At 46.6% G+C, this 25,869-nt stretch overlaps 3 protein-coding genes and 1 pseudogene across 37 annotated transcripts in view; 2 read left to right on the top strand and 2 right to left on the bottom strand.

Annotated features, from left to right (window-relative positions):
• Positions 1-17,645, bottom strand: part of DNHD1 (dynein heavy chain domain 1) — a 92,547-nt gene extending 74,902 nt beyond the window's left edge. For 23 of the 26 annotated variants that reach the window (XR_002517100.2, XR_002517099.2, XR_002517101.2 and 20 more), the window contains exons 1-2: positions 1,783-1,937; positions 666-1,503 (exon numbers count right to left, since the gene is read on the bottom strand). Coding sequence is in view for 23 of the 26 variants with exons in the window: in XM_021926152.2 (XP_021781844.2) it covers positions 666-1,503; positions 1,783-1,915 (971 nt within the window). In the remaining 3 variants the exon portion in view is untranslated. Of the gene's footprint in view, positions 1-665; positions 1,938-1,959; positions 2,891-17,626 lie in introns of those variants that run through there. The other 3 variants (XM_031653261.1, XM_021926153.2, XM_031653262.1) reach the window with 3 other exon arrangements.
• On the bottom strand, positions 1,388-18,474 carry TIMM10B (translocase of inner mitochondrial membrane 10B). Of its 5 annotated transcripts, XR_002517102.2 has the most exons (5): positions 18,360-18,474; positions 18,063-18,158; positions 17,627-17,871; positions 1,960-2,042; positions 1,388-1,503 (listed from the first exon to the last, which is right to left on the bottom strand). XR_002517102.2 is itself a non-coding variant. In XM_003910294.3 (3 exons), the coding sequence occupies exons 1-3, from the start codon at positions 18,393-18,395 to the stop codon at positions 17,695-17,697; spliced, it is 309 nt and encodes a 102-aa protein (XP_003910343.1). In that variant the 5' UTR covers positions 18,396-18,474; the 3' UTR covers positions 16,861-17,694. The 5 variants fall into 5 exon arrangements, 3 of the variants coding, with proteins under 3 accessions (XP_003910343.1, XP_009184987.1, XP_009184988.1); XR_637504.2 differs by lacking the exons at positions 1,388-1,503; positions 1,960-2,042 and adding an exon at positions 16,861-17,079; XM_003910294.3 differs by lacking the exons at positions 1,388-1,503; positions 1,960-2,042 and having other exon boundaries at positions 16,861-17,871.
• On the top strand, positions 9,356-12,327 carry LOC101010792 (annotated as a pseudogene). The gene is made up of 2 exons (XR_004177468.1): positions 9,356-11,296; positions 11,643-12,327. The product of XR_004177468.1 is annotated as a voltage-dependent anion-selective channel protein 1-like (transcript).
• On the top strand, positions 18,438-25,729 carry ARFIP2 (ADP ribosylation factor interacting protein 2). Of its 5 annotated transcripts, none has more exons than XM_003910291.2 (8): positions 18,438-18,682; positions 19,495-19,595; positions 19,846-19,942; positions 20,656-20,774; positions 20,955-21,176; positions 21,717-21,874; positions 22,023-22,197; positions 22,644-23,393. In XM_003910291.2, the coding sequence occupies exons 2-8, from the start codon at positions 19,497-19,499 to the stop codon at positions 22,797-22,799; spliced, it is 1,026 nt and encodes a 341-aa protein (XP_003910340.1). In that variant the 5' UTR covers positions 18,438-18,682; positions 19,495-19,496; the 3' UTR covers positions 22,800-23,393. The 5 variants fall into 5 exon arrangements, with proteins under 5 accessions (XP_003910340.1, XP_009184985.1, XP_017804173.1 ...); XM_017948684.3 differs by lacking the exon at positions 22,644-23,393 and adding an exon at positions 25,459-25,729 and having other exon boundaries at positions 18,576-18,682; positions 19,455-19,595; XM_003910290.3 differs by having other exon boundaries at positions 18,576-18,682; positions 19,455-19,595.
• Positions 25,730-25,869: the final 140 nt, after the last annotated feature.

The raw sequence follows: 25,869 nt of genomic DNA, 5'->3' as shown, positions 1-25,869 counted from the left end.
GAGCCGAGACCACACCATTGCACACCAGCCTGGGCAACAGAGTGAGACTCCATCTCAAAAAAAAAAAAGAAACAAAAGAAAAAAATATCACTCAAGGGGCCAGGGTGCCCACATTGGCAGGACAAGAAGACTCTGGAAGGGTCAAAATGAAATTCTATCCAGTAGTGCTGCCAACTCCACTCTGCCTTGGAGCTGTTTTAACTCACATACATGTGGTAAGGACACTCAGACATGCATTCCCTAGGGGTACCTTGAGGGAAAGACCCAGCATCCAGGAATCAACTCACGGTAGGCCTGGGCAATGTTAAGTGATTATGAATGAATTACAGAAAAAGAATTAAGGAGACTTCTGGCATCATCTAAGAAAGAAGCCTGGAAACTGAAAAGTGAAGCTGTTATTCTAAAGCTTTGGCTGCCTCATAGCTGACTTCTGATTTTCATTAATTTCTGTATTTCTCCATGGGGATTAACACTAACACCACTGGGTTTATTTTGCAGAGAAAAAGGAAGAGGAAAGTAGCCTCACACTAGCTTTGCGTGGAGTTGGGTTAATCCCTATGATCAACAGAGAGCTGGATCTAAATTTCCAAGTCACCCTACAGGCACCCATAAAACAGCTCCTTTTTCTCCTCTGCTCAAAGCCCTAGACTGAGTCCCTCACTTACCTGGTCTCTTTTCTTCCAACAGGCTCCTCCTCTGCATTGTCAGTGTCACTGCTTTCATACTGTACAGGGATGTCCGTTGCCAGTGCCAAGGGAAGGAGACTAAGTCCATCCAGCCACACAGCCTCTTCTAGGGCCACCTGAGCACCAACAATGCCCAGGCAGTGCTGTAGCTCGGGTAGTGTCAATGGTCGTAGCCAGGTGGCCAGCTCCTCCTTTACTTGCTGCCTACTCCACCGGGCCTGCACAAAAGGGCAAGCTGGGCATGGGGGCCTGTGATGGAGCCTCTGCTTCTGGGGACAGCAGTCAGCATGGGAAGCACTGTCTAACAAAGAGCTGTCTGGAGGAAAGGCTTGGTTAATGGCACCTAGCAGGTCCAGATGGAGGTGGGTTTGGACCCAGGGTGCCCAGCAGTACAGCTGCTCCAGGAAGGGCAGCAAATCAAGGTGGCCAACTAGCAACTCACGATATGGAGGCAGCAGACCCAGTACTGCATGCAGATAGTGCCAAGCTGCAGGGCTACTGTCCTGCAACACAGCTGAGAACAGAGTTCGGAGCTCAGCTAGCAGGAGTTCCAGCACTGTGGGCTGCTCTGACTCAGTCGCTGGCTTCACGAACTGCCTCTGTTTCTGCTGACGGGCCAAGGGCTCTTCTTTGCTGTCCAAGACACATATGGAGTGCCAAGACTTAAGGGCATCAGATGATGTCTCATCAGAAGACAAACCTACCCTCTTCTCCTCTGGGACCATGAGGAGCTGGGCATTCAACTGCTGCCGAAGTGACCTTGCCCACAGCTCAGGCTCCAACTGCCAGTTCCAGGATGCCAGATGCCGGGCCTCACCTGCATGGGCCAGCCCAGGAGAGGGGCCAGAGAAGGGACCTCAGGTTCTGGGCAGGGGATGGTCAGAGTCAATGGGGTTAGGAGGAAGAAAAGACCTGGGACAGGGAAATAGATGGAGCTACAGAGCAGAGCCAGACCAGCAGAGAGCCTTTCCTGAGACCCTCAGGCCCTCCCTACTGCTTCCCCAAAGACTCTGGTAAGGAGCAGGCCTAAGAAAGAGGTGAGAACCCTCCTGGCAGAAGAGCTCCTTCTTACCTCCCAATACCCTGTCCCCCTCACCTGGCCTAGGGGATTTAGGAGGCAAGGCAAGGGAAGAGAGCCCGATCTTCTGATGAGGTTTCATGGAAGAGTGCCTGCTGAAGCAGTGAATGAACTTAGACTTGAGTTCCAGTCCGAGGCTCACCCTAATCATAGCCACCCATACACGGAGAGACTGGCACACACACGTGCAATCACCTGAAAAGGCAAACTGACACACCGACAGAGCTCACTCTGAACCTCAGTCACAGCAGGAAATCTGCACTCCAGCTGGCGATCGCCTGAAAAACGGGTTAACAGGTCGTCACTCAGAGGCAGCAAAGCCCCAGTCCCATGACGTCTTCGCCCACAGGCTAAGGAGGTCGTGAAGACAGAAAGCCAAGGAGCAGGCACGGCAAATGACGGTCAGGATGCGGGTAGGGGAAGACGTTAAGAAGGGGCAAAGGAGGGGGGCTGGGAAGGCGGGGAAGACGAGGCGGACTCTGTGGGAGGGGGTCCTGAGCGCAGGGGCGAGAGCGGATCCTGGGGAACAAAGAGAAACGGATCCCGAGCCGAGGACTCACCCCGCAACTCCACCCGCACCCAGCAGTTAGAACCGTTACAAGATCCCAGAAGGACTGAGTCTTTACCAGGAGCATCCGGGGAAGCCAGAAAGAGGAGGGGCCAGGGTCCGATATGGGCGGGGCCGAAAGGGGAGAGCCCGAGCCAGGAGGGGCCGAATCAGGCCGAACCTGTGGGCTGAGGCTTGCCTGGGACAGGGACCTGCAGGGGACCAGGCCGGGTCTGAACGTGCAGCACAACTGACTCAGGAGACTAGCAATCCAGAGGGTGTCATAAGCAGGTGTTTATATCTATACAGTGTCTAAACTAGTGCCAGGTCTTTGGTATGTCTTTGGTACTTCCCCATCCTCACCCCCAACGTATCCATCTACCCTATCCCACCTCCCCACAAGAAGCCCGAATAAAACAAAATTCTTGATCTCAAGGAGTTCAACATCTATTTGGCACAGGGGGAGGGATTTTTGGGGGGAGAGCTTATGGAGGGGCTGATTTTTAAAAATTAAGTTGAATGAGGCCGGGCGCGGTGGCTCACACCTGTAATCCCAGCACTCCGGGAGGCCGAGGCGGGTGGATCACGAGGTCAGGAGATCGAGACCATCCTGGCTAACACGGTGAAACCCCATCTCCACTAAAAATACAAAAAAATTAGCCGGGCGTGGTGGCGGGCACCTATAGTCCCAGTTACTCCGGGAGGCTGAGGCAGGAGAATGGCGTGAACCCGGAAGGTGAGATTGCCCCACTGCACTCCAGCCTGAGCAACTGAGTGAGACTCCGTCTCAAAAAAAAAAAAAAAAAAAAAAAAAGTGAATGATTAAAATAAAAAAAAACAAATTCAGCCCCACCTCTCCTCTGAAATCCAGATTAGTATATCCAACTGCCTACTTAATGTCTCCACTTGAGAGCTTATAGGTATCTCAAACTTAAAATGTCCAAAAGCAGGCTCCTAACCACCCTCTCCCCACCAAAGAAATGCTGCTTCTTTCACTGTCTTTCCCACCTCAGTCAATGGCAAATCCATCCTTTCTGGTTTCTTACATCAAAACCCTGGAGTCAGCTTTGAGACCTCTTCCAAACCCCTTCTCTACCCCTCTTTCTCTTTCTTTCTCTCTCTCTCTCTCTCTCTCTCTCTCTCTCTCTCTCTCTCTCTCTCTCCCCCCACATAAGTAATCCTTCAGGAAATTCTGTTGGTTGTACCTTCGGAATATATCCAGAATCCAACTATTTCCCACCATCTTAAGTATGACAACCTTGGTCTATGCTGCTATCATTTCTCACCTGGGTTTTCCACAGCCTTCGAACTGTTCTCCTTGCCTCAAACCCTTCTCATGCTTCTCATCATTGCCCCTATAATCTATTCTTTTTAGAGCAGCCAGTGATCCTTTTCAAATATAGGCCGATCCTATGACTCCTCTGCTCAAAGCTCACTAATGCCCCCTTATCTAATTCCTTCAACTGAAGGCCAAAGTCCTATCATGGCCTACAAATTGCTGATAACTGCCTGCTACCTCTATAGCCTTCTCTCTCCATATTCACACTCTACTACCGCTGTGCCTGCATCACACCAGACATACTCCCACCTCACAGACTACACACATGCTGTGCTGTCTGCTTATGTATCAGTTTGGAGATACACAAGTTATGATTGTTATTTTTTTGTAGAGACAGGGTCTCACTATGTTGCCCAGGCTGGTCTCGAGCCCTGGCCTCTAGCAATCCTCCCACCTCAGCCCCCTAAAGTGCTGGGATTACAGGTGCGAGCTATCATGCCTGGCCGTGATGGTTCATTTTATTTGTCAACTTGACTGAGCTAAGAGATGCTCAGATAGCTGGTAAAGCATTATTTCTGGGTGTGTCTTTGAGGGTATTCCTGGAAGAGATTAATATTTGAATAGGTAGACTAAGTAAAGATCATCCTCACCAATGTGGATGGACATTGTACAATCTGTTGCCTAAACAGAATTTAAACAGACAGCTGGTGGATTTGCTGTTTTAGCTGAGACATTCACCTTCAGTCCATGGACATCAGTGCTCCTGCTTCTCAGGCCTTCAAACTTGGACTGAATTACACCACCAGATTTCCTGGTTCTCTAGTTTGTAGACAGCAGATTGTGGGACTTCTCAGCCTATCAGTTCTGTTTCTCTGGAGAACCCTCACTAATACACAAGTTTTCTGGAGCTGCGTAACAAGTTATAACAAACTAAGCAGCTTAAAAACAACAGCTACTTAGTATCTCACAGTTCTGTAGATCAGATGTCCAGCATGACTTGACTGGATTCTCTGCTCAGGGTATCATAAGCCTGAAGTCAAGATGTTGACCGGGCTACTCATCTGGTGGCTCTAGCGGGTGGGGGGTGTGGGGGTATCCCCTTCCAAGCTCTTATGGTTGTTGGCAAGATTCGGTTCCTTGCAGTTGTAAGACTGATGTCCCTGTTTTCTTCATGGCCATTAGCCAGGAGCCACTCTCAGGTCCTAGGGGCCACCTGTCTTCCTTGACATGTGGTTCCTCCATTTTCAAGCCAACAATAGTGCCTCAAACCCTTCTTATGCTTCACACTTTTCTGATGTCCCCTTCTGTAACCATAAAGAAAACACTCTGCTTTTAAAGGGCTCATGTGGCTCATGTGATTAGATCAGGCCCACCCAGACAATCGCTCTTACAGTCAACTATGCCATATATTATAATCTAATCACGTAAGTAAAATTTGTCATATTCACAGTCCCATGGAATATGCAGGATATACTAGGGAGATATATACTAGAGAGCAGGAAATCTCAGAGACAGTGGTCCCCAACCTTTTTGGCACCATGGACCAGTGTAGTGGAAGACAATTTTTCCACAGACCAGGGGAGGGGTTAATGGTTTTGGGATGATTCAAATGCATTACATTTATTGTGAGCTTTACTTATTTTATTATTGCATTGTAATATATAATAATTATACAACTCACCATAATATAGAATCATTGGGAGCCCTGAGCTTGTTTTCCTGCAACTAGATAATCCCATCTGGGGGTGATGGGAGACAGTGACAGATCATCAGGCATTAGATTCTCATAAGGAGCATGCCACCTAGCATGTGCCATTCACAATAGGGTTCATGCTCCTATGAGAATCTAATGCCACCACTGATCTGACAAGAGGCAGAGCTCAGGTAATAATGTGAGTGATGGAGAGTGGCTGTAAATACAGATGAAGCTTCATTTGCTCACCCACCACTCACCTCCTGCTATGTAGCCTGGTTCCAAACAGGCCATGACTGGTACCAGTCTGTGGCCTGGGGGTTGGGGACACCGATCTAAAACTTCTACCTACCACACAAATGCTGTAATAAAAAGACCCAAAATATCATGGCTTAAACATGATAGGTTTTTTCTCTCATATAACCATCCAAATATAAATACTCTGAGGCTAACATGGTAGCCTTTAGTTGTTCTGCCTTCTCGAAGGAAGTAGTTCTCATCTTTAAAGTCCAAAGTAATTTACCACCATGTGCCGGGTCCCATCCCAACTAGTGAGATGGAGAGAAAAGGAAAGGAGAAGGCATACCCTTTCTTTTAAGGGCACAGCCTGGCAACTGCATACATCAATCACATGACCAAACCTAGCTGTAAGGAAAGCTACAAAATCTAATCTTTATTTTCAGTGGTCATATGCCAAAAGAAAATTTAGAGGTTCTTTTCGTAAAGAAAGAGGGAGACAGTGGATACTAGGGGACCACTAGTGGCTTACACAACTAGTTGAACAGTAGAAGAGTGAACACTTCTTCAAGATGCTCTCAAGGCTTACTCTTTCATTTTAATTCTCTGCTCAAATGTCACCTTATTAGTGAGTTCTTCCCTAACTGCCCAACAGAAAATAGCAACTCTCTCCCCAACATTCTTATCCTCTTTATCTGCATTACTTCTCTCCATAGCACTTATTACCATTTCATATAAACACTTATTTATTTCCTATTTCCCCTAACTAGAAACATAAGCTCCATGGTAGCAGAGATTCTGATTGCTGCCTACTCTATCCCCAGCTCCTATACTAGGCACCATGAGTACGTGATCAGAAAATATTCGTGGAAAAAAATACATGAATGTATAACAATCTTCATTTGTGAGTAAGAAGATAGGCTCTGGAATCAGACTGCCTGGATTGAAATCCTAACTTCATCACTTACTAGTCATGGGATATTTTACCTCAGTTTCACTTTTTGAAAATGAAGATAATAATGTCTACCTTATAGTATTGTTGTGAGGATTAAGTGAATTAATGCACACAAAATGCTTTAGAATAGAGCCTGGTAAGTAGTTGACATTTGATATAATTGTTAAGTGTTTGATTGTTATTCATTTTGACATAACCGTGAACAAGACAAAGGATTCAGTGAGGGCATGAATAAAGAGCATGGACAACTCTTTCATAAAAGGGCAAGGAGGAGTACCTGAGTCACAATAGGCCTGAAACAAGAAAAAGGTGGGTGCAGTGGCTCATTCCTGTAATCCCAAAACTTTGGGAGACTGAGGTAGAAGGATCACTTGAGCCCAGGAGGTTAAAGCTGCAGTGAGCCGTGATCACACCACTGCACTCCAGCCTGAGCGACAGGGCAAGACCCTGTCTCAAAAAACAAAAACAACAACAACAAAACAAAATCAAAGCTCTTCAGACAAAGACAGAAAGGATTTCTGTTCAGTAAGCTCTGCTGAACCCTCAACACTGCCTAAAACTCTGTTTCTTTTGTCAGTTCACTCCTCCATTCTGGGCAATGAGTATTTCAAACCTCTTGTACTCTCTCATCTTCCATTTCCTTCTGCTTTATTCTCAGATGATGACTTTATCTTCTATTTGAAAAAAGGAGATGCTGTATTATCAATCAGCATTCTCCAGAGAAGCAGAATCAATAATATGCATTCATATAAAGAGATATATTTTAAGAAATTGGCTAACACATGTGTGGGGGCTGGTAAGTGTCCAAAATCTGTAGGGCAGGCTGGCATGATAGAAACTCATGCAGAAGTTAATGATGCAGCCTTATTTTTTCCTCTTAATTTTTTTAAATTTTTACTTTTTTAGAGACAAAACCTCACTCTGTTGCCCAGGCCGGAGTGCAGATCATAGCTCAGTGAAACCTTGAACTCCTGAACTCAAGCAATCTTTCCATCTTGGCCTCCCAAAGCATTCGGATTACAAGTGTGAACCACTGCACCTGGCCTGATGCTGGAGTCTTGAGGCAGAATTTCTTCTTCTCTGGGAAACCTCAGTTTTACTCTGAAGGCTTTCAACTGACCCACATTATCAAGAGTAATCTCCTTTATTTAAAGTCAACTAAGTGTAGATGTTAGCCATACCTATAAAAATGCCTTCACAGTAACACCCAAATTAGTGTTTGATTAAATAACTGGGTACTATAGCCTAGCCAAGTTGACACACAAAACTAACCATCACATGCTATTTAAAAGGAATTCTCAGGGCCGGGTGTGGTGGCTCACACCTGTAATCCCAGCACTTTGGGAGGCCGAGGCAGGCGGATCATGAGGTCAGGAGATCGAGACCATCCTGGCTAACACAGTGAAACCCCATCTCTACTAAAAATACAAAAAATTAGCCGGGCATGGTGGCCGGTGCCTGTAGTTCTAGCTACTCAGGAGGCTGAGGCAGGAGAATGGTGTGAACCTGGGAGGCGGAGCTTGCAGTGAGCAGAGATGGCGCCACTGCGCTCCAGCCTGGGCGACAGAGTGAGATTCTGTCTCAAAATAAAATAAAATAAAATAAAATAAAATAAAATAAAATAATAAGATTAAATAAAATAAATAAAATAAAATAAAAGGAATTCTCGCAATCTCCAAATGCCAAATTTTAAAAACATTTAGATCTGCTCTTATCCATTCCTCCCTCCTTCCTGTTACCAATTAGAGATGCTTTTTTTCTCTCTAAAGGCAAGTTCTATACATTTGTTCTGGGACTATTCTTTCTTGCTTCCTTTCACTCAACAAATACTTACTAAGTATCAACTGCATCAGGCACTGTTTTCAGTGTTTGGTTATATCAGTGTACAAAACAATGTTCAGTTATATCAGTGTACAAAACAGAAACAGTGACAAAAATTCCTGAGTTACAGAGCTTACATTCCAGTGGGAGAGACAGATAATAAAGAATAAAATGACACTTTGGAAGGCTGAGGCAGGCAGATCACAAGGTCAGGAGATTGAGACCATTCTGGCTAACATGGTGAAACCTCATCTCTGCTAAAAATACAAAAAACTAGCTGGGTGTGGTGATGGGTGCCTGTAGTCCCAGCTACTTGGGAGGCTAAGGCAGGAGAATCGCTTGAACCTGGGAGATGGAGGTTGTAGTGAGCCGAGATCAAGCCACTGTACTCCAGTCTGGGCAACAGAGCGAGACTTCATCTCAAAAAAAAAAAAAAAAAAAAAAAGAATAAAATGAATAAACTTACATAGCATGTGAGAAGTGATATGTGCTATGGAAAAAAACAAAGCAAAGGGAATCAGGAATGTCTAAGGGGAGTATGGGCTACCATTTAAATAGGATAATCAGAGTAAGCCTTAATAAAAAGGTGACATCTGAGCAAAGACTTGAAGGAAAGGAAGACAGACCTTCTCCCTGTCTTTTGTCTGGTTTGTTTTATTATTTTGAGACAGGGTCTTGCTCTGCCATCCAGGCTGGAGGGCAGTGAGGTGACCACGGCTCACTGTAGCCTCAAATCTCCCGAGGTCAAGCAATCCTCACACCTCAGTCTCCTAAGTAGCTGGGACTAGAGGCATGTGCCACCATGCCCAGTATATTTTGGGTTTTGTAATTTTTTTTTTTTTTTTGTAGATATGGGGTCTATGTTCCCCAGGCTGCTCTCAAACTCCTGGGCTCAAGCAATCCTCCCGCCTTGGCCTCCCAAAGTGCTGGGATTATAGGTGTGAGTCACCATGACAGGCCTGTCTGGTTAATTTTAATTCATCCTTTGGGTTTCAGCTTCAAAATCACTTCCAGTGAAGCTCTCCTTCATCCCTCAAACAGAAAAAGTTTGCACTACTGTATGTTTCCATTACAAGATACATTTCTTCTTTATAACATTCATCACAGTTGTGATTACTGGTCCTATATTAACCTTCACATAACTACGTTAAGTTCCAAGAGAACACGGATTGAATGTTCTTGTTCAGCTCTGTATCTGCAGGGCTTATGCTAAAACTGGTAAAACCAGTCACTCAAATATCTATGGAATATGTGAATATATGATGAATGTGGGGCATACCCAGAAAAGGAAAAATAGAATCTCTATTACATGTAACTAAGCTAATTCCTAACTAATCAAAAGGGGTCCAGACTCAAGACAAAAAGCTATTAGGAAGCACTCTGTTGAGCCTGTATCTCTGTGCTGGAGCTGGAGGGACTCCTTTTTTAAAAATTAAATTAAAAAAATGTTAAAGTGTAACAACAACAAAAGCTGTTAGGAGACTGCTGCTGTAATCTGTGTAAGAGCTGATAAAATTTTAAGGGGCCAGGTGCAGTGGCTCACACCTGTAATCCCAGCACTTTGGGAAGCCGAGGCAGGTGGATAACCTGTCAGGAGTTTGAGACCAGCCTGACTAACATGGTGAAACCCCATCTCTACTAAAAATACAAAAAGTAGCTGGGTGTGATGATGGGCACCTGTAATCCCAGCTGCTTGGGAGGCTGAGGCAGGAGACTTGCAAGGCGAGGCAGAGGTTGCAGTGAGCTAAGATAGCATCATTGCACACTAGCCTGGGCAGAGCGAGACTCCACCTAAAAAAAAAAAAAAAGAAGAGCTGATAAAACTTTGGTTAAGGTAATAACAATGAAGATGGAGAGAAGGAAAAGGGTTCAAGAGATATTTAAGCAGAACTATAGGACTTAGAAATTAGATGGAAACTATGGAAACTAGAATGGCAGAGTGATTTGCTCCAGATGGGGTCTTTTAGATGTTGACTGATCTGTGACTTTATTAAGTGTAGAAGATACCACCTACCGAGATTTTGGGTGTAAAACATCTTTAAATCATTGACATAACATCAAAGGTTAGATGTGCAGGTTCACTTCTGTCTCTTCTGATAAAAAGCCTTTCTCTTAGTTATATTAATAGTAAATTGAGCTGGGAGGAGATTCAAAGATGTTCATTCAACAAATATTTGTTGAGCACACATTATATGCCAAGCACTGTGATAAGGATACAATGGTGAGCAATACAGTCATGGACTCTGACTTTATGAGGTATATAATGAAACACCATTAAAAGCACTACACACCGGCTGCTTGCTTTGCTCCATGCCTCCCCAATGAAGCCCCTGTCATAGCTGCCGCCAAGCCTGCCACCACCACCTCTGAGCAGAAGATGACTGTGCCACCCAAGTATGCCAATCTTGGCAAATCTGCCAGGAATGTCTTCACTAAGGGCTATGGATATGGCCTAATAAAACTTGATTTGAAAACAAAATCTGAGAATGCATTGGAATTTGTAAGCTTAGGCTCAACCAACACTGAAATTCACCAAGGCAGTCTGAAGACCAAGTACAGATGGACTGAATATGGCCTGATGTTCATGAAGTGAAACACACAACACTAGGACTGAGATTACTGTGGAAGATCATCTTGCAAGTGGACTGAAGCTGACCCTCGATTCATCCTTGTCACCTAACACTGGGGGAAAATGCTAACATCAACACCAGGTACAAGCAGGAGCACATCAACCTGGACTGTAACCTGGATTTTGACATCGCTCGGCCTTCAATCTGGGGCGCTCTGGTGCTGGGTTACAAGGGTGGCTGGCTAGCTACCAGATAAATTTTGAGGCTGCAAAATCCTGAGTGACCCAGAGCAACTTTGCGGTTGGCTACAAGTCTGATGAACTCCAACTTCATACTAATGTGAAAATGGGACAGTTTGGTGGCTCCATTTACCAGAAGGTAAATAACAAGTTGGAGATCACTGTCAATTTTACCTGGACAGCAGGAAACAGTAACACTGATACAGTTTGTCTGTGTCCCCACCCAAATCTAATCTTGAATTATGGTTCCCATAATTCCCATGTGTTGTGGGAGGGACCTGGTGGGAGATAACTGAATCATGGGGGCAGTTTCCCCATACCGTTCTCATGGTAGTGAATGTCTCACGAGATCTGATGGTTTTATTAGGGGAAACTCCTCTCACTTGGCTCTCATTTTCTCTCCTGCCTACCACCATGTAAGATGTGACTTTTGCCTTCCACCACAATGGTGAGGCCTCTCCAGCCACGTGGAACTGTGAGCCCATTAAATCTTTTTCTTTATAAAATACCCATTCTCAGGTATATCTTTACCAGCAGTGTGAAAACGGACTAATACAAACACTCACTTTGGAATACCCAAGTATCTGATCAACTCTGACACCTCCTTCTTGGCTAAGTGAACAACTCTCGCCTAATAGGTTTAGAATACACTGAGACCCTAAAGCTAGGTATCAAAATGACACTGTCAGCTGTCCTGAATGGCAAGAATAACAATGCCGGTGGTTACACACTAGGTCTGGAACTGAAATTTCGAGCATAAATACTGTACAATTATTTATTTTTACATTATTTTGCAGCAGAGCTACCTTTAGAATTTAGTGTATCTTTTACTGTATGCTTGGGATGCAAGCATTGCTAAATGTTAGACTTCCAGGCTAAGTATGTTAGATTTCCAGGCTAAAGATAATTCAGTTTTAAAATGTTACCCTTTCAGAGATAGAGAAGAAACCCAATTCCAAAAAACGTCCTTTCAGCTATAGACTTGGAGAGGCAACTTGGTGGCCCCTCCTCAGAAGCCAGTTTTCTTTTTTATCTAGAAATGACTGTACGTGGAAGTTGGTAATATGTAGGCATTTTGTAAATTCATATTGAGTAAATGAATGAAATTGTGACTTCCTGAGAATTGAACCTTGGTTTCCTAACCCTAATTAATGATAGGCTTGTTGCTTGATGGTGTGTGCAAACTCACTTGAAAGAGACTCTTTTAGACAGATCTTCGTGATCTTTCCACCCCAGTTAATCATCACCTCTTTTACACCAAAATGTCTGCAGGGTGTGGTAACTGTTTGTTTTGTGCCATTCTGGGGTAAAGAGGGTAGATGTGATGAAGCCAATAATTCAGGACTTAATTCCTTCCCATGCCGTGGTTTTGTGCCCTTCCACCAGAATATGAAATAGCTTCCACGAGTTCCAGATATAAGCTTGGAAGAATCACATGGTGATAACACTCAGAATCTAAATTGGACTTCTGTTGTATTCTCACCACTCAATTTATTTTTTAGCAGTTTAATGGGTGTATTTTAGAGTCTTCCATTTTGTGTGAATTTAGATCCTCCCCTTCAAATGCTGTAATTAACATCATTCAAAGTAAAATTTGAAAAATATATTGAAAAAAGTGTGATATACCAAAAGCATGAGGAATTATGGGAGCTGGAGTCTGGGGAAGAGTTATCTGAGGAAATAGTAACTAGGATCTCAAGAATGAGTAGATAAAGGCAGAAAGCATTGTAAGCCAGGAAACAGCACATACAAAGGCCTTGAGATGAAACAGCATATGACAATTTAGAGGAAGCGAAAGAAGGCCAGTGTGGCTACAGCACAGAAGGAAAGAGTGAAGTGTGATTTAAATAAATTCAGCAATAGTATTGACAGTCCATTGTTACTGATAAGATAAAGCTGGAAGTAGACAGAGGCTGGATCATGTAGGCCTTTGTAGGTCATATTTAGAATCTCAGTTTTTATCCTAAGAATGGGAAGCTATTACAAAGATTAAGCATTAGTTTTTATTGTATGGCTTGAGTGAAGAAAAGATTGAAGGGATACAAAGTATGTATCGGAAGCGCAGCAACTGCAGTAATCCTGGTGGGAGATTACGGTGAGGGTGGAGAGAGGTAGTGAGAATCCAGGGATATTTAGAAATGTAAACTCATAAGATTTGGCAATTGAGTGATAGGAGAAAAAGGGAAATGCCTTCTATCTTCTCCAACTGGATAAGTACCAGGCATAGGATAGTTTATTAGGAAATATGTTGAATTTGGGATGTTTTTGAGATACTTAAGTGGAGATGTCAAACAGCTTGGAGGAGATCTGGAAGTTACCAGTAACTGAAGTTCAGAGTGGGGAAGAAACTGTCCTAGGAAAATTAGACTGAGAAGAACAGGACCTAGAAAAACTTTTAGATTTAAAGGCTGGGAGGAGGATGAGCCTGCAAAGGAGGCTAGGCAGCTGTGGTCAAAGAGGTAGTAGTAAAACCATGACAGTACAATAAGACACCAGTGGAAGAGTACCAATGATAAGAAACTAGAAAATTATACCAAATGCTACTGAAAAGTGAGGTAGTGAGGACTGGGAAATAACCACTGGATTCACCGATAGGAAGGTGATCACCAAGGTGACCTTGGTAAGAACCATTTCAATAGAATGAGGGTTGTAGAAGTCAAAATGGACTGGGTTGAGGAATGCAAATGGAAAATGACTCGTAATATGGAGAGGCCCAAACTATCTGTTTTGAGAAGTTTAACTGTAAAGTAGAAAAGATGGAAGCATAACTGGAGGGGAAATGAGATATGAAGTGGTTTATTAACAGGGGAGTCTTTAGCATGTTTAAACACTGATGAGAAGAATTCAGTAAAGTGGAAGTCAAAGATCCACCAAGAGGGAAGGACTAAGATTCTGAGAACAGGAATAAGCACTGGCCTTAGACAGAGGTATGCTTGCCTTGTTTAGACAAGAGAAACAATGATGCATATGTGTGGGTAAGTAAGTTGGAGGATGTTGAGAGAATTACCGATACCTTCTACTTTTGTCTATGAGGTAAGAAACAGTTACTTGCATAACGTGAAGATAATGGTGCAGGGGAGTGACAAGAGATTTAAGAATGTTGGTTTGAGACAGTTATTGCAGGGAAAAGTTAAAATGACTAGAAAAATCTAGGACTATGGGGCTGAGACTACATTTGAAGCTGATAACCATGGATTCATAGTGATATAAATTTCTCCACAGTTGTTTCCTTGGGTGGCATTTAGCTGTCCAAATGCAGGCAGAGATAAGTTTCCCTTTATTTAAGGGTTCAAAAAGAGATGAAAGGCAAGGAAATTCAACCTATTGCACGAAAACCACTAGTTTAAGCTATACAGCAATCTAAAGAAGGAAGGTACTAATGCAAAGTAGAAGCATTGGTTGCAGTGAAATCAGAGAATGATGGAATAGTTCAATAAACCAAGTGGAAGGAATATGGTCAATAAATAAGGTGCAAGTATTTTGAAGATAGAGCAGTTTGTGGTGATGATAATGGCCAAGACATGACAAACGGAGTGAGTGGCCAAGACAGAGTGGAAATCATCAGAGATTGGGCCAAATAACTAAGAGACAAAACACCAAATAAAGTGTCTATGTAAATGTTAAAATATCAAGGAGTGGATAGGAAGACCAAGGGCTAGCTATTTAGAGTAAAGTAGCAGCAGAGTAGTACTAAATGAGAGTGGCAGACAAGTAATGAGAGGGTTGTATGGATGAACAGCCTCAAAAGAATGAGGCTTTGCAAAGGAGTGGGCAGTTCTGAAGTCACAATGGCAAGAACACCAAAGTATCTCCAATGTTTATGTTTATGATAATATGATAAAACTTGTCAACATCTATTCTTTAGTGCTGTGCTTGGAATATCACATTGCTCCCATTATGCCAATGGCTATCACTTTATGGCAAGACCTGAGGACCAGGTTATGGAAGGCAGAGTGGTAGGAATAAAGTTTTTCTCCTGAACATTAAACATTTTTAGAAACAGGAAAGAACCAGGGCAAGAGATTGACATTTTAAGAAAGGGATTAAGAGAGAGGTCAGACTGAGGGACACTTGTTTTTTCATGCCTAGAGGCAGGTTAAGTACAGACAGAAGCTCTCAAAGTTCAAAGAGCAAAGGCTTTAGAGTCAGACAGATCTATGCTCCTAGCTCTTTTTTAGCAATTACTATTATGTGACATGGAAGGACAAGAGCACAGATAATTCACAATGGAAGTTGATTCCAAGGATACACACACATGTTGATGTGGAAGGGCTCTCACCAGCAGCACAGTATCACAGGTCCCATCCTCCTGTCTTCTGGAAGTTAAGAAGTTCAAACCTGTTTTACTTGCATTTATATTTCCCAAGGACAGAATGCCACTCAGTGGGTAAGGTCCTGGTCAGCAACTTTTACCTTCCTAACATCTCTGTTCAAGAGATGGCAGCTAAATGGGGCAAAAAACATGATTGGAACCACTTTTCTCAATAAGACAATTTGTATAGGCCGGCAGCAGTGGCTCATGCCTGTAATCCCAGCACTTTGGGAGGCTGAGGTGGGCGGATCATAAGGTCAGGAGTTCAAGACCAGCCTGACCAATATAGTGAAACCCCATCTCTACTAAAAATACAAAAAAATTAGTGGTGGCACATGCCTGTAATCCCAGCTACTTGGGAGGCTGAGGCAGGAGAATTGCTTGAACCCGGGTGGCAGAGGTCGTGGTGAGCCTAGATCGCGCCAATGCACTCCAGCCTAGGCAACAGAGCGAGACTGTCTCAAAAAAAAAGAAACTGTGTATAAAAGGGCCTTCTGGCACATTCTGAATTCTTGCTTCCTGATCTGTTAAGTGAGGCTAATACCTCTTACTTATAGTTGTGGTAAAGATTAAGATAAAGCATGACATCTACCAAAATCAGAACCTACACAAAGTGGGTGCTCAATAAATACTATCTTAAGAGGCAGCCTGGTGTGTTAAAATGAACATGGACTTTAAAGTCAGATTTGCACTTTAATACCCTACTTGAGAATTTCAATTTTCTGCTCTGTAGATAGGATAGAACATCTGCTTTGTGGGTAGTTGTAAGAAGTTTTAAAATTATTACTGTGGAAACCAATGTCTAAGAGCTTCAATTCCTCTAAAACAGGAAACAGGGTCACCTGATGAGGGGTATGGGATTAAAGACAGCTGTGAAGGTGTAAAATAACTGTCATGGTAATTAGAGAAGGAAATGGACCAGGAACCCATAAAGGTGCGTGCTGGTGTGAGGACTAGGTCGAGGTTGGAGGCCTTGAATATTTAGTGGCATTCATTACACAACTGTTTTTTTTCTAGCAGAAATAGCAAAGACAGAATAAGTGGAATGATACAAAAAGATGGCCAAGGGTGGCAAGAAAATGGGGTGATGGAATGATATGCTATTCAGGTTGCTGAATACAGAAGTAAATTACACAAAGTTGGGGGGCGGGGGAGGCAATAATGAGAAAAGAACGGAGAGGCTGGAATTAGAAATCACAGAATGTACTCAATGAGACCAATGTGGGGCAGATGATGGAAAGCTGGAATTAGGAGATTCTAGACAAGCAGTGAAACATTAAGGTAGCATTAAGGATGTCCCGAAGATTTCGTTTTATCCTTTTTATCATAACCATTGCCATCTACTTCTCCCTTCAGTTTCTCTTCCTCAGATTTGGCTGTATTGCAGAATACGGTCCCCAACTTTCTCCCTTCCCGATTGCCCGTAAGACAAGCACACAGACCTTGGTTCAAAGGTTTTACTGCTCATCCTGAGAAGACTGTACATACTAAGAAAGTAACAACCTGGGGAAATGGCTGAAGTTCCAAGACTCCAGACTTCTTACAGGTTTCATCTCTCTTCTGTGGCCACTAACTTCTCAAGGAGACAGTGCCCAAAAGCCCTGTGGTTTTTTGATCCGTTGTACTTCGACAGCTTCTCCTTTCCCTAGATCCAGCAGAATTCTAGACATATAAGACATAGTTCACAAAACAACAGTTATGAACCAACAAATACTTGGTTCACGGTTATAAGCCATTGAAGTCAGTCAGACTTAAGGACAACTAGACAGAGCTCCCATTTTCTGTCATATGGGCAGGAACCACTCTCCTGTTGTATCAAATGGCCTTCTGGTACATTCTGGAATCTTGCTTCCTCATCTATTTAGTGAGGCTAATACCACTTACTCGTAGTTTTGTTGTAAACTAAGATAAAGCCTGACATATTACTCATTTTAAAATTGTACACACAGACCCTGCTTTAACCAGATGCCTGCAAATACTCAGGTTTTCCTTCTACATATAGAAGACAACTTATCAGCTGCCAGGGCTGAAGCCAGCAGATATGGCTAAATGACAGAACAAAGGATTATGCCAATAAAGTATGCAAAGCTTCCTTGCCCGGAATATAAATCAAACAGAGTAAAAAGCGAGTATATTGGCTCCAGGAAAAGGAGCAAGGACAGCCAGTTTTCAGGCAACCTCGAATTATCTCCGTTTAGGATTCACCAACCCTACGGTCCACTGGGTCCTTCAATCTGAGGGTCCATCCAGGGCCTTCCCTCCTGGGGTTGGGGATGGCTAGCTGCCTGATGGAGAGACCCCAGGCTGCTCAGCAGCAACGCCTGGCACAGCCGAGACAGCCTCGTAGTCTGCGATGCGGCGCTGTACCAGGGCAGGCATGAGCTGCACGTAAGCGGCCATGAGGCGGTGGTTGGAATGGATCAGCTTCCCAGCACAGCTGTGCAGACAGGCCTCCTAGAAGGAAGATAGGGTTTAAGCGGAGGACAAAGGTGTCCTGTCGGGCCCGCCTCCTTCCTTCCCCATGCACAGCCTAGGGGTGAGGGTCTGGGAAGGCCAGGACCAGAGGTAGGGGAAGTGGGGTGAGGAGGGAAGCAGTCTACCGCTAAACTCTGTTTGCAGCGTAACCTCCTTACACAGTTCCCCACCTCCTCAGCGTCCAGAGCTCGGTGGTGCAAGCTGGGCACACAACGCTGGAAGCAGAGTTCTGTCATCCGATTGTAGACCAACAAGAAGTCACGCAGCTGGGAGAAAACCGGGACCACGAACTCAGCGATATGTGCCCCACACTTCTACTCAAGGTCGCGCCGCCCAAAGTTTCCCAGGCCCGCGCACCATAACCCGAAGTTTCCAGCCCTCAGATCCCTGGCTCTATGGGGTTTCCGCGATGTGTGCAGGAATGCGAGCTGAACGTCTGGCCCCGAAACGACTTAGTTCTCACTCACGTTTCTGAGTTGCTGTTGCTGCTGCTGCTGCTCCATCACGCCACCGGCGCATGCTCTACGCCACTTCCGTTTCAGCTTCTCGGTGCCGCCCCGGAAGTAACCTCTCGCTGCTCTCGAGAACCAAGCTAGAGTATCGCCTTGCCCCGGCTGCGACGTCACTTCCGCCCTTATAATCTGCGACGTGGCCGGCTTCTTCTGCCCGGGGAGGACGTCACTTCCGCCGAGTCCCTGACCTGCTGCTAGGATCGCGACGGGAACTGGAGCCCGAGGTCCCCGCGCGGCCCGGGCCTGGCGCCCTGAGGGGAAGAGCGGCCCGGCCCGAGGTGAGAGGGACATGCTTGGGCGACGGGAAGTTGAACGCACAAACCTGTCCAGAGGGCAAGATGCCCCGAGCCCTGGGGAAGAATGAGGACACACCTGATGTCCAGGTGTATGGGGGTGGGGGCGGGGACTCACATACCTGGGAGACTGACTGTGGAAGGGATCACCGATATGCTGGTAAAGACAGGCTTTTGCCAGAGACTGGGAACATACACCAACTGATCTAACTAAGGCCTGGTGGGGAGGGCCCGAGGAAGAGGAGTTGTATGAGACGGAGGAGGGGAGACCCCCTGAAGGAAGGGGGAAGAAACACTAAAGGAGTGAGAAAGGCCAAGCAATGGAGAACAAACCTGAATGGGGGGTGAAGACCTGAGCCCTGGAAAGGGTCCATCTCCTGCTCAGCATAAACACGCCTGCATGGAGATAAGTTCTAAGAGAGCATACTTTCCCTCTTCACTGTTGTATTTTCATTGTCACAAATAGTGCCGACACAGAGTAGGCACTCACTAAATGTCTGCTGAATGACTGAATGAGTGTAGAATAATCACCAGAGGCCTGGTGAGGTTGGGGGCTTGTGAGAAGACACCGTGCTTTGGTGTGCCTGTGTACAAATGTGCATTTTGGAGGGGAGAAATACATATACCTGAAGAAAGGAATGATGACCAAACGCTGGGACACTCAAACCCTGGGACAGCCTTTAAAGAAATGACAGAGGAGGCTTCCTTCTTCTAGAGTGCTGGCCAGTGCCCAGAACTTCTGTGTTGGGCTTTGCAGGGTGCTGGGGTGGAGAGTTTTACTCCAATACCTTTCCTAGCCATGACGGACGGGATCCTAGGGAAGGCAGCCACAATGGAGATCCCTATCCACGGGAACGGTGAAGCCAGGCAGCTTCCTGAAGATGATGGGCTGGAGCAGGTGCTTCTGTTTGATTCTTCTAATTGTTTCAATTTAGGAATCCAATTTATAAATCCTGGGTTCTCACCCTCCATTCCAGTAGCCTTCCCCTGACTTATCTGACTCCCTTAATTTTACATATCATTTTGATTCTGTGCAGACTTCCCTTGTGTAGTGTCTTTATGATGCTTGAATCCAAACTTGTTCCCACCTCCAAAATGCTTCTGCAGTCCCTATGTTCCTGAAGCAACCCCTCTTCTCTGGCCTATAGGACCTCCAGCAAGTGATGGTGTCAGGACCCAACCTCAATGAAACCAGCATTGTGTCTGGTGGCTATGGGGGCTCTGGTGATGGACTCATCCCCACAGGTATGAATGTTCAGAAACAGGAAGCTTGGGTGGAGGAGGGGACAGGAATGGTTTGGGGAAGCATAGGATATGTCTAGGAAAGCTTGAATTATGTCTGGAGATCTTAGGAACTTATGCTTGTAGGAATCCCATGGACTCTCCTCAGCCCAAAAGCAACTCCCAGCATTGTCCATCCATTTCCCTTTTGCCACTTGGCCCCTGAAATGGCTCATTCGTCCTTTCCCTGCCACCACCTGAGTCAAGTTAAGACCTACTTCACAGGAATGCCCCCGCTCTACAGCTTGAGGCTGAGTTGGAACTTTGTGAGGCTTTTCAGAATTTTTAGATTCTAAAGTTTAGAGGAACAAACAGCCCTGAATCTCACACTAAGATTCCACATGAGAATGCAACCAGGTTTCTTGTTATCATGACCCACCATCCTTGACTCCTGCTGCCCCCAAACTCAGTGTATTTTCTTCTGTTTCCTCTGCCCCTATACACCAACAACTCCCTGCAAACCCCTCCTCTGGCCTCCAAGGAGGCCATATGTATATCAGGATTTGGTTATCACTGTGCAAGGTCCGAGTTCCTCCTAGTAAACAGGAGAATCCAGTTGTCTCTAGCATCTCCTTCAGGGAAGTCAATTTCATGTGCTGGGAGAGAAGCATGGGTGGGGCCACAGAGGTGTCTGGTGTATCTGAGAGAGGCTGGTGTCAGAGAACTTGATCCTTTAGGGTCTGGCCGCCATCCATCTCACAGCACCACTCCTGCTGGCCCTGGAGATGAGGTGGCTCGGGGCATTGCTGGAGAAAAGTTTGACATCGTCAAGAAATGGGGCATCAACACCTATAAGGTAGGATTTGAGCACCTCTCACTTCCCCAAAACGCATTATGGGTACCTTTTTCCCCTTTCCTCATGATCGTAATATCCCATCTGTGGCTGAGAGTAGGAGCCTGGGTGGCGTTGGGGTAGATACCTGTTGTGTCAGGAGGCTATCAGGGTCTCTGATCTATTGCCCCGTTTCCCAATCAGTGCACAAAGCAACTGTTATCAGAACGATTTGGTCGAGGCTCACGGACTGTGGACCTGGAGCTAGAGCTGCAGATTGAGTTGCTGCGTGAGACGAAGCGCAAGTATGAGAGTGTCCTGCAGCTGGGCCGGGCACTGACAGCCCACCTCTACAGCCTGCTGCAGACCCAGCATGCACTAGGTGATGCCTTTGCTGACCTCAGCCAGAAGTCCCCAGAGCTTCAGGTGCCTCACCCAGACCAAAGAGGGTGGGGGAACTGGGCATGGGCCCTCCCAGGCAGTCATTCGTCATCCTCCCTCCCTCCTGCAGCCCACAGGGAGAACCCCTTCAGGGTGGGCCCAGCCCTACCCCCAGCAGCACTCACCTGTGGAGGCAGCCTAAGGGTTTGTACAGAGGTCCAGAAGTTGGAGGGGGTGGGGGAGGGGGCACACTAGGTGCTTCACAAATAACCCCTCTCTGCATTGGGGAGAATGCCTTCAGTGCTAAGCCTAATCAGAGCCCCTGCCCTGCTTGCCACACTAGCTCTTAGACTGTTCCAGTCTTGTGAACTTATCCAAGAATGCCCACCACCCACATTCCTACCCCAGGTATCCCCAGGGTGACCCCACTGACTTTTTAGCTAAAAGAGCTTTGCTGGAGGCAGTCCTTGGTTCTTCCAGTTTTGCTGGCTGTTTCCTCCCCAGGGAGGAGGGGAATGAAGGGCTCTACAGCTCCAGTCAGGTAGGTAGTATTATTCAAGGTCTGTTCCTCCCTTCTGCCCTCAGGAGGAGTTTGGCTACAATGCAGAAACACAGAAACTGCTATGCAAGAATGGGGAAACACTGCTAGGAGCTGTGAACTTCTTTGTCTCTAGCATCAACACACTGGTCACCAAGACCATGGAAGACACGCTCATGACTGTGAAACAGTATGAGGCTGCCAGGTGTGGGCACTGGCAGGGCTTAGGGTTTGGGGAGTTGGCTGGCATGGGTTGAAATTTGGGCATTAGGGGCATAAGAATTCAGGAAGGAAAGGAGAGTATGTCTTGAGGATAAAGGGGTGGAGACCAGCCTTTATCACCCCCTTCCCAGGCTGGAATATGATGCCTACCGAACAGACTTAGAGGAGCTGAGCCTAGGCCCCCGGGATGCAGGGACACGTGGTCGACTCGAGAGTGCCCAGGCCACTTTCCAGGCCCATCGGGACAAGTATGAGAAGCTGCGGGGAGATGTGGCCATCAAGCTCAAGTTCCTGGAAGAAAACAAGGTGCCTACCCCACCCCCTTGACCCTAGCCCACCTTTTCATCTGTGACACTAACCTTCCCCTCAGACCCTCCCCATTATTGAATGACAAAATGCAGCCTAGCTAGGGAGTAGAATGTTACCCCCTCAACCCCTGGGCCTTTCCAGATCACCCTCCCTCCAATTCCTGGCCCTTTCCTGTTGGAGGATTTGGCTGCTGGTCCCAGGAACATAACTGGGAAAAATCTCCCCCTGAGCTGGGATACCAAAACCCTAGGCCCAACAAATCCAGTGAGGTCTCTTCCATCAGACTGACCCTTCTCTGACTCCCTGGGTAGAGTTCAGCCCCTACCCCAAAAGCACCATCAGAGCAGAGTCCTTGTGCCCCTGGTCTGTGCCTGGGCTCAGGCTCATAGACCCTCAAAAAGGGCGCCTGAGTCCAGCCTTAGCTGACCCTGCTGGACCTCCAGATCAAGGTGATGCACAAGCAGCTGCTGCTCTTCCACAATGCCGTGTCCGCCTACTTTGCTGGGAACCAGAAACAGCTGGAGCAGACCCTGCAGCAGTTCAACATCAAGCTTCGGCCTCCAGGAGCTGAGAAACCCTCCTGGCTAGAGGAGCAGTGAGCTGCTCCCAGCCCACCTTGGCTATCAAGAAGGACATTGGGAAGGGCAGCCCCAGGGTGTAGGAGATTGGACATGGGACATCCCTTGTCACTTGCCCTCTGGTTTGGGCTCCTTTTTCTGGCTGGGGCCTGACACCAGTTTTGCCCACATTGCTATGGTGGGAAGAGGGCCTGGAGGCCCAGAAGCTGTTGCCCTGTCTATCTTCCTGGCCACAGGGCTTCATTCCCAGATCTTTTCCTTCCACTCCACAGCCAACGGCTATGACAAAACCACTCCCTGGCCAATGGCATCACTCTTCAGACTGGGGTGTGCCCCCTGACCAATGACAGAGCCTCAAAATGCCCTGTCAGCCAATGGCAGCTCTTCTCAGACTCCCCTGGGCCAATGATGTTGCGTCTAATACCCTTTGTCTCTCCTCTATGCGTGCCCATTGCAGAGAAGGGGACTGGGACCAAAGGGGTGGGGATAATGGGGAGCCCCATTGCTGGCCTTGCATCTGAATAGGCCTACCCTCACCCACCCACCCAGTTTAATTGTGCTTAGAGCCCAAGAAGATTGGGATCTAGCACTAGGAATAAACCTTTCATAAAAGCAGGCCCAGCGAGGTCAATTTGTGGGGGACTCTAGGAGGGTGGCCTGGGTGGAAACATGCTCAGTCTAATCATACACCAGAACCCTATCAAGAGCTGGGGCCAGGCAGCTGAAGTCACAGGTTTCAGAGATGGTTTGAAGGCCCAGTCGTCTCTCCCAGCCCCAGTTGGAGCCAAAGTTTTATTTGTCCTTTAGCCAGCACCAAGATAGCTATGGATCTTAAGAGCACCAGATCCAGAGGGGGTTGGGTTTGCTGACCATAATGCATTGATTCATACAGCAAATATTTACCGAGTGCTTTCATTTGCCAGGCACTGCGTTAGACCCTGGGGAAACATCAGTGAATAAAACACGGTCCCTGCCCAAGCGCCTAGGGCCTATTGGGTGAAAGAGACAAGTAACCAGGCAACTACAAAACAGTGATAAGCATTAGGATACAGAAGTACAGAGTGCTATGGGAGCACCAAGGAGGAGCATCTGGCATAGACTGGGGTGGAAATGAGGATGTCAGTTTGAAAGCTGAGACCAGGCCGTGCGCAGTGGCTCACGCCTGTAATCCCAACACTTTGGGAGGCCGAGACGGGTGGATCACGAGGTCAGGAGATCGAGACCATCCTGGCTAATCTCTACTAAAAATACAAAAATTAGCTGGGCATGGTGGTGGGCGCCTGTAGTTCCAGCTACTTGGGAAGCTGAGGCAGGAGAATGGTGTGAACCCAGGAGGTGGAGCTTGCAGTGAGCTGAGATTGTGCCACTGCACTCCAGCCTGGGCAACAGAGCAGGACTCTGTCTCAAAAAAAAAAAAAAAAAAAAAGCTGAGACCTGAAGGATGAGTAGATGACAAACAGGCAGGGTAAAGGGAAGAGCATCCCAGGCAGAGAGGCCAGCATATAGTGAAGGCTCTGAATAGGAACTAGGAGGAACTGCTTGGAATGAAAAATGAAGAGGGAGTGGCTAGATGAAGACTGCAGGCTGGTTAAGGACTTTTGCCCTCTGGAGAAGGAGCTGAGAATTATTTTGAGCAGAAATTTGACTGCATGGGAGAAGTATAGGGTTGAGAAAAGTAGTCCTCTAAGGCTTAAGATAGTATCATATAGACTCCAGTTCCCTCATCTTGGGTAGTGTAGTAGCCCCCGCCCAAAGATAGTGTCATATAGACTCCAGTTCCCTCATTTTGGGTAGTCTAGTAGCCCCCGCCCAAAACTGCAAGCATGATCCCCGTCTGGGGTTCCTTCACAAGCACTGGAGCATCCTGTGCTATGTGCTGAACTCAGGTGGATAAGAGGTTGAGCCAGTTCCCAAAGCTCCTGCTGCACTCAGGTGTTGAGCCTAAATCTGAACCTTGTGGAGAGGTCACAAGAAAGCTCCCTAACAGCACTTTGGTTTAGTCAGGGCTCAGGTGTCATCACCTGAATACCCTTTGGCCAAGGAAACTAGAATTTTTCAGGATTCTCCCCAACTTTGGAAGGTTGGAGGAAGGGGATGACCCACTCAGCAGATTCCCATAGGGCAGGGATCCTCACAGGCCTGAGTTTGCCCTTTGTCACGGATATTGCAGCTCCCAGGCAGTCTTCTGGGCTTTGGTCAGTCTGCAGTCATCTGACTAGAGCTTGATTTTTGGGGCAAAGAAGGTGGTCCTCATATGAGCTGCCACTTCACGGGCCACTGGGGATTTTTCAACATGTAAGGTACTCCAAATGCTGGTTGTAGGGCCTAAAAACAGGGCTCAACTCCAGGTTCTGCCCACTTTCTAGCTGAGTGATGAGGGCTAATGTCTGGGGAGCCAGATCCCTATTTTTTCCATTGTAAAATAAGGCCAATAAAAGATGCTACCTACTGACTATTGAATAATATATGTAAAGTGGCTAGTTCTGTGTCTGGAACATAATAACCACGCAGTCCCTGTAAACTGTTGTAATTATTTTCCACTTGGGGCTGCTTTTTGCACAAGGCGATGATTCTGAGAATTGCCCAGTGTCTTTGGTGTGAGGAAGGGGAGTCGCTGGATGGTCTGAACCAAAGCCTAATCAAATCCCCCACCTTTCTACCCCTTAACTCCTTCTCCCAGAGTTCTGGGTACTGCCCTTCTGCCGCCCAGAGATCGTGCTAAGGTACAGACGGTTTCTGCGTATTCCTGGTCAGGCGATAGACCAGCATATTACATAGGAGCACTCCAAGGAAGCCGGAAAGGACGCCTCCAGGAGGCAGGCGGCCCGGACAGGCACCCAGAGTCCGAAATCCCTGCTGCCCCAGCTGCCTTTTCTTGACGGAGTCTCATCTCAGTCCCTGAGACCGACTACACCGCCCTTCCCGGAGCCGGAGGCAGCTGGCGGAGATCCGGGATCCGAGATCCGGGATCCGGCCCGCCGGCTCCCCAGCAGCACCAAAGAGGCAAAGTGCCCAGGAGGTTGGGGCGTTGGGGAGGGGCGTGCCGATGCGGTAGGGGTGGGCGGGGCCTCCGTGGCGGTGGGCGGGGCGT

The sequence above is a fragment of the Papio anubis genome, chromosome 12, assembly GCF_008728515.1.
Source record: "Papio anubis isolate 15944 chromosome 12, Panubis1.0, whole genome shotgun sequence".
In the NCBI taxonomy this organism is placed as follows: Eukaryota; Metazoa; Chordata; class Mammalia; order Primates; family Cercopithecidae; genus Papio; species Papio anubis.
The sequence above is the reverse complement of the archived record's forward strand: the minus strand, read 5'-3'. Positions and strand labels throughout refer to the sequence as shown.

Bases quoted from the DNA above. Each gene is read 5' to 3' on its own strand.
- TIMM10B (XM_009186723.3), bottom strand. From the start codon at position 18,395: ATGGAGCAGCAGCAGCAGCAACAGCAACTCAGAAAC. The intron at 18,159-18,359 runs GTGAGTGAGAAC...GTTTTCTCCCAG, and splicing joins AGCAACAGCAACTCAGAAAC to CTGCGTGACTTCTTGTTGGT. The intron at 17,872-18,050 runs GTAAGGAGGTTA...TCTTCCTTCTAG, and splicing joins CTGAGGAGGTGGGGAACTGT to GAGGCCTGTCTGCACAGCTG.
- ARFIP2 (XM_003910291.2), top strand. From the start codon at position 19,497: ATGACGGACGGGATCCTAGGGAAGGCAGCCACAATGGAGATCCCTATC. The intron at 19,943-20,655 runs GTATGAATGTTC...TTGATCCTTTAG, and splicing joins TGATGGACTCATCCCCACAG to GGTCTGGCCGCCATCCATCT. The intron at 21,177-21,716 runs GTGCCTCACCCA...TTCTGCCCTCAG, and splicing joins AGAAGTCCCCAGAGCTTCAG to GAGGAGTTTGGCTACAATGC.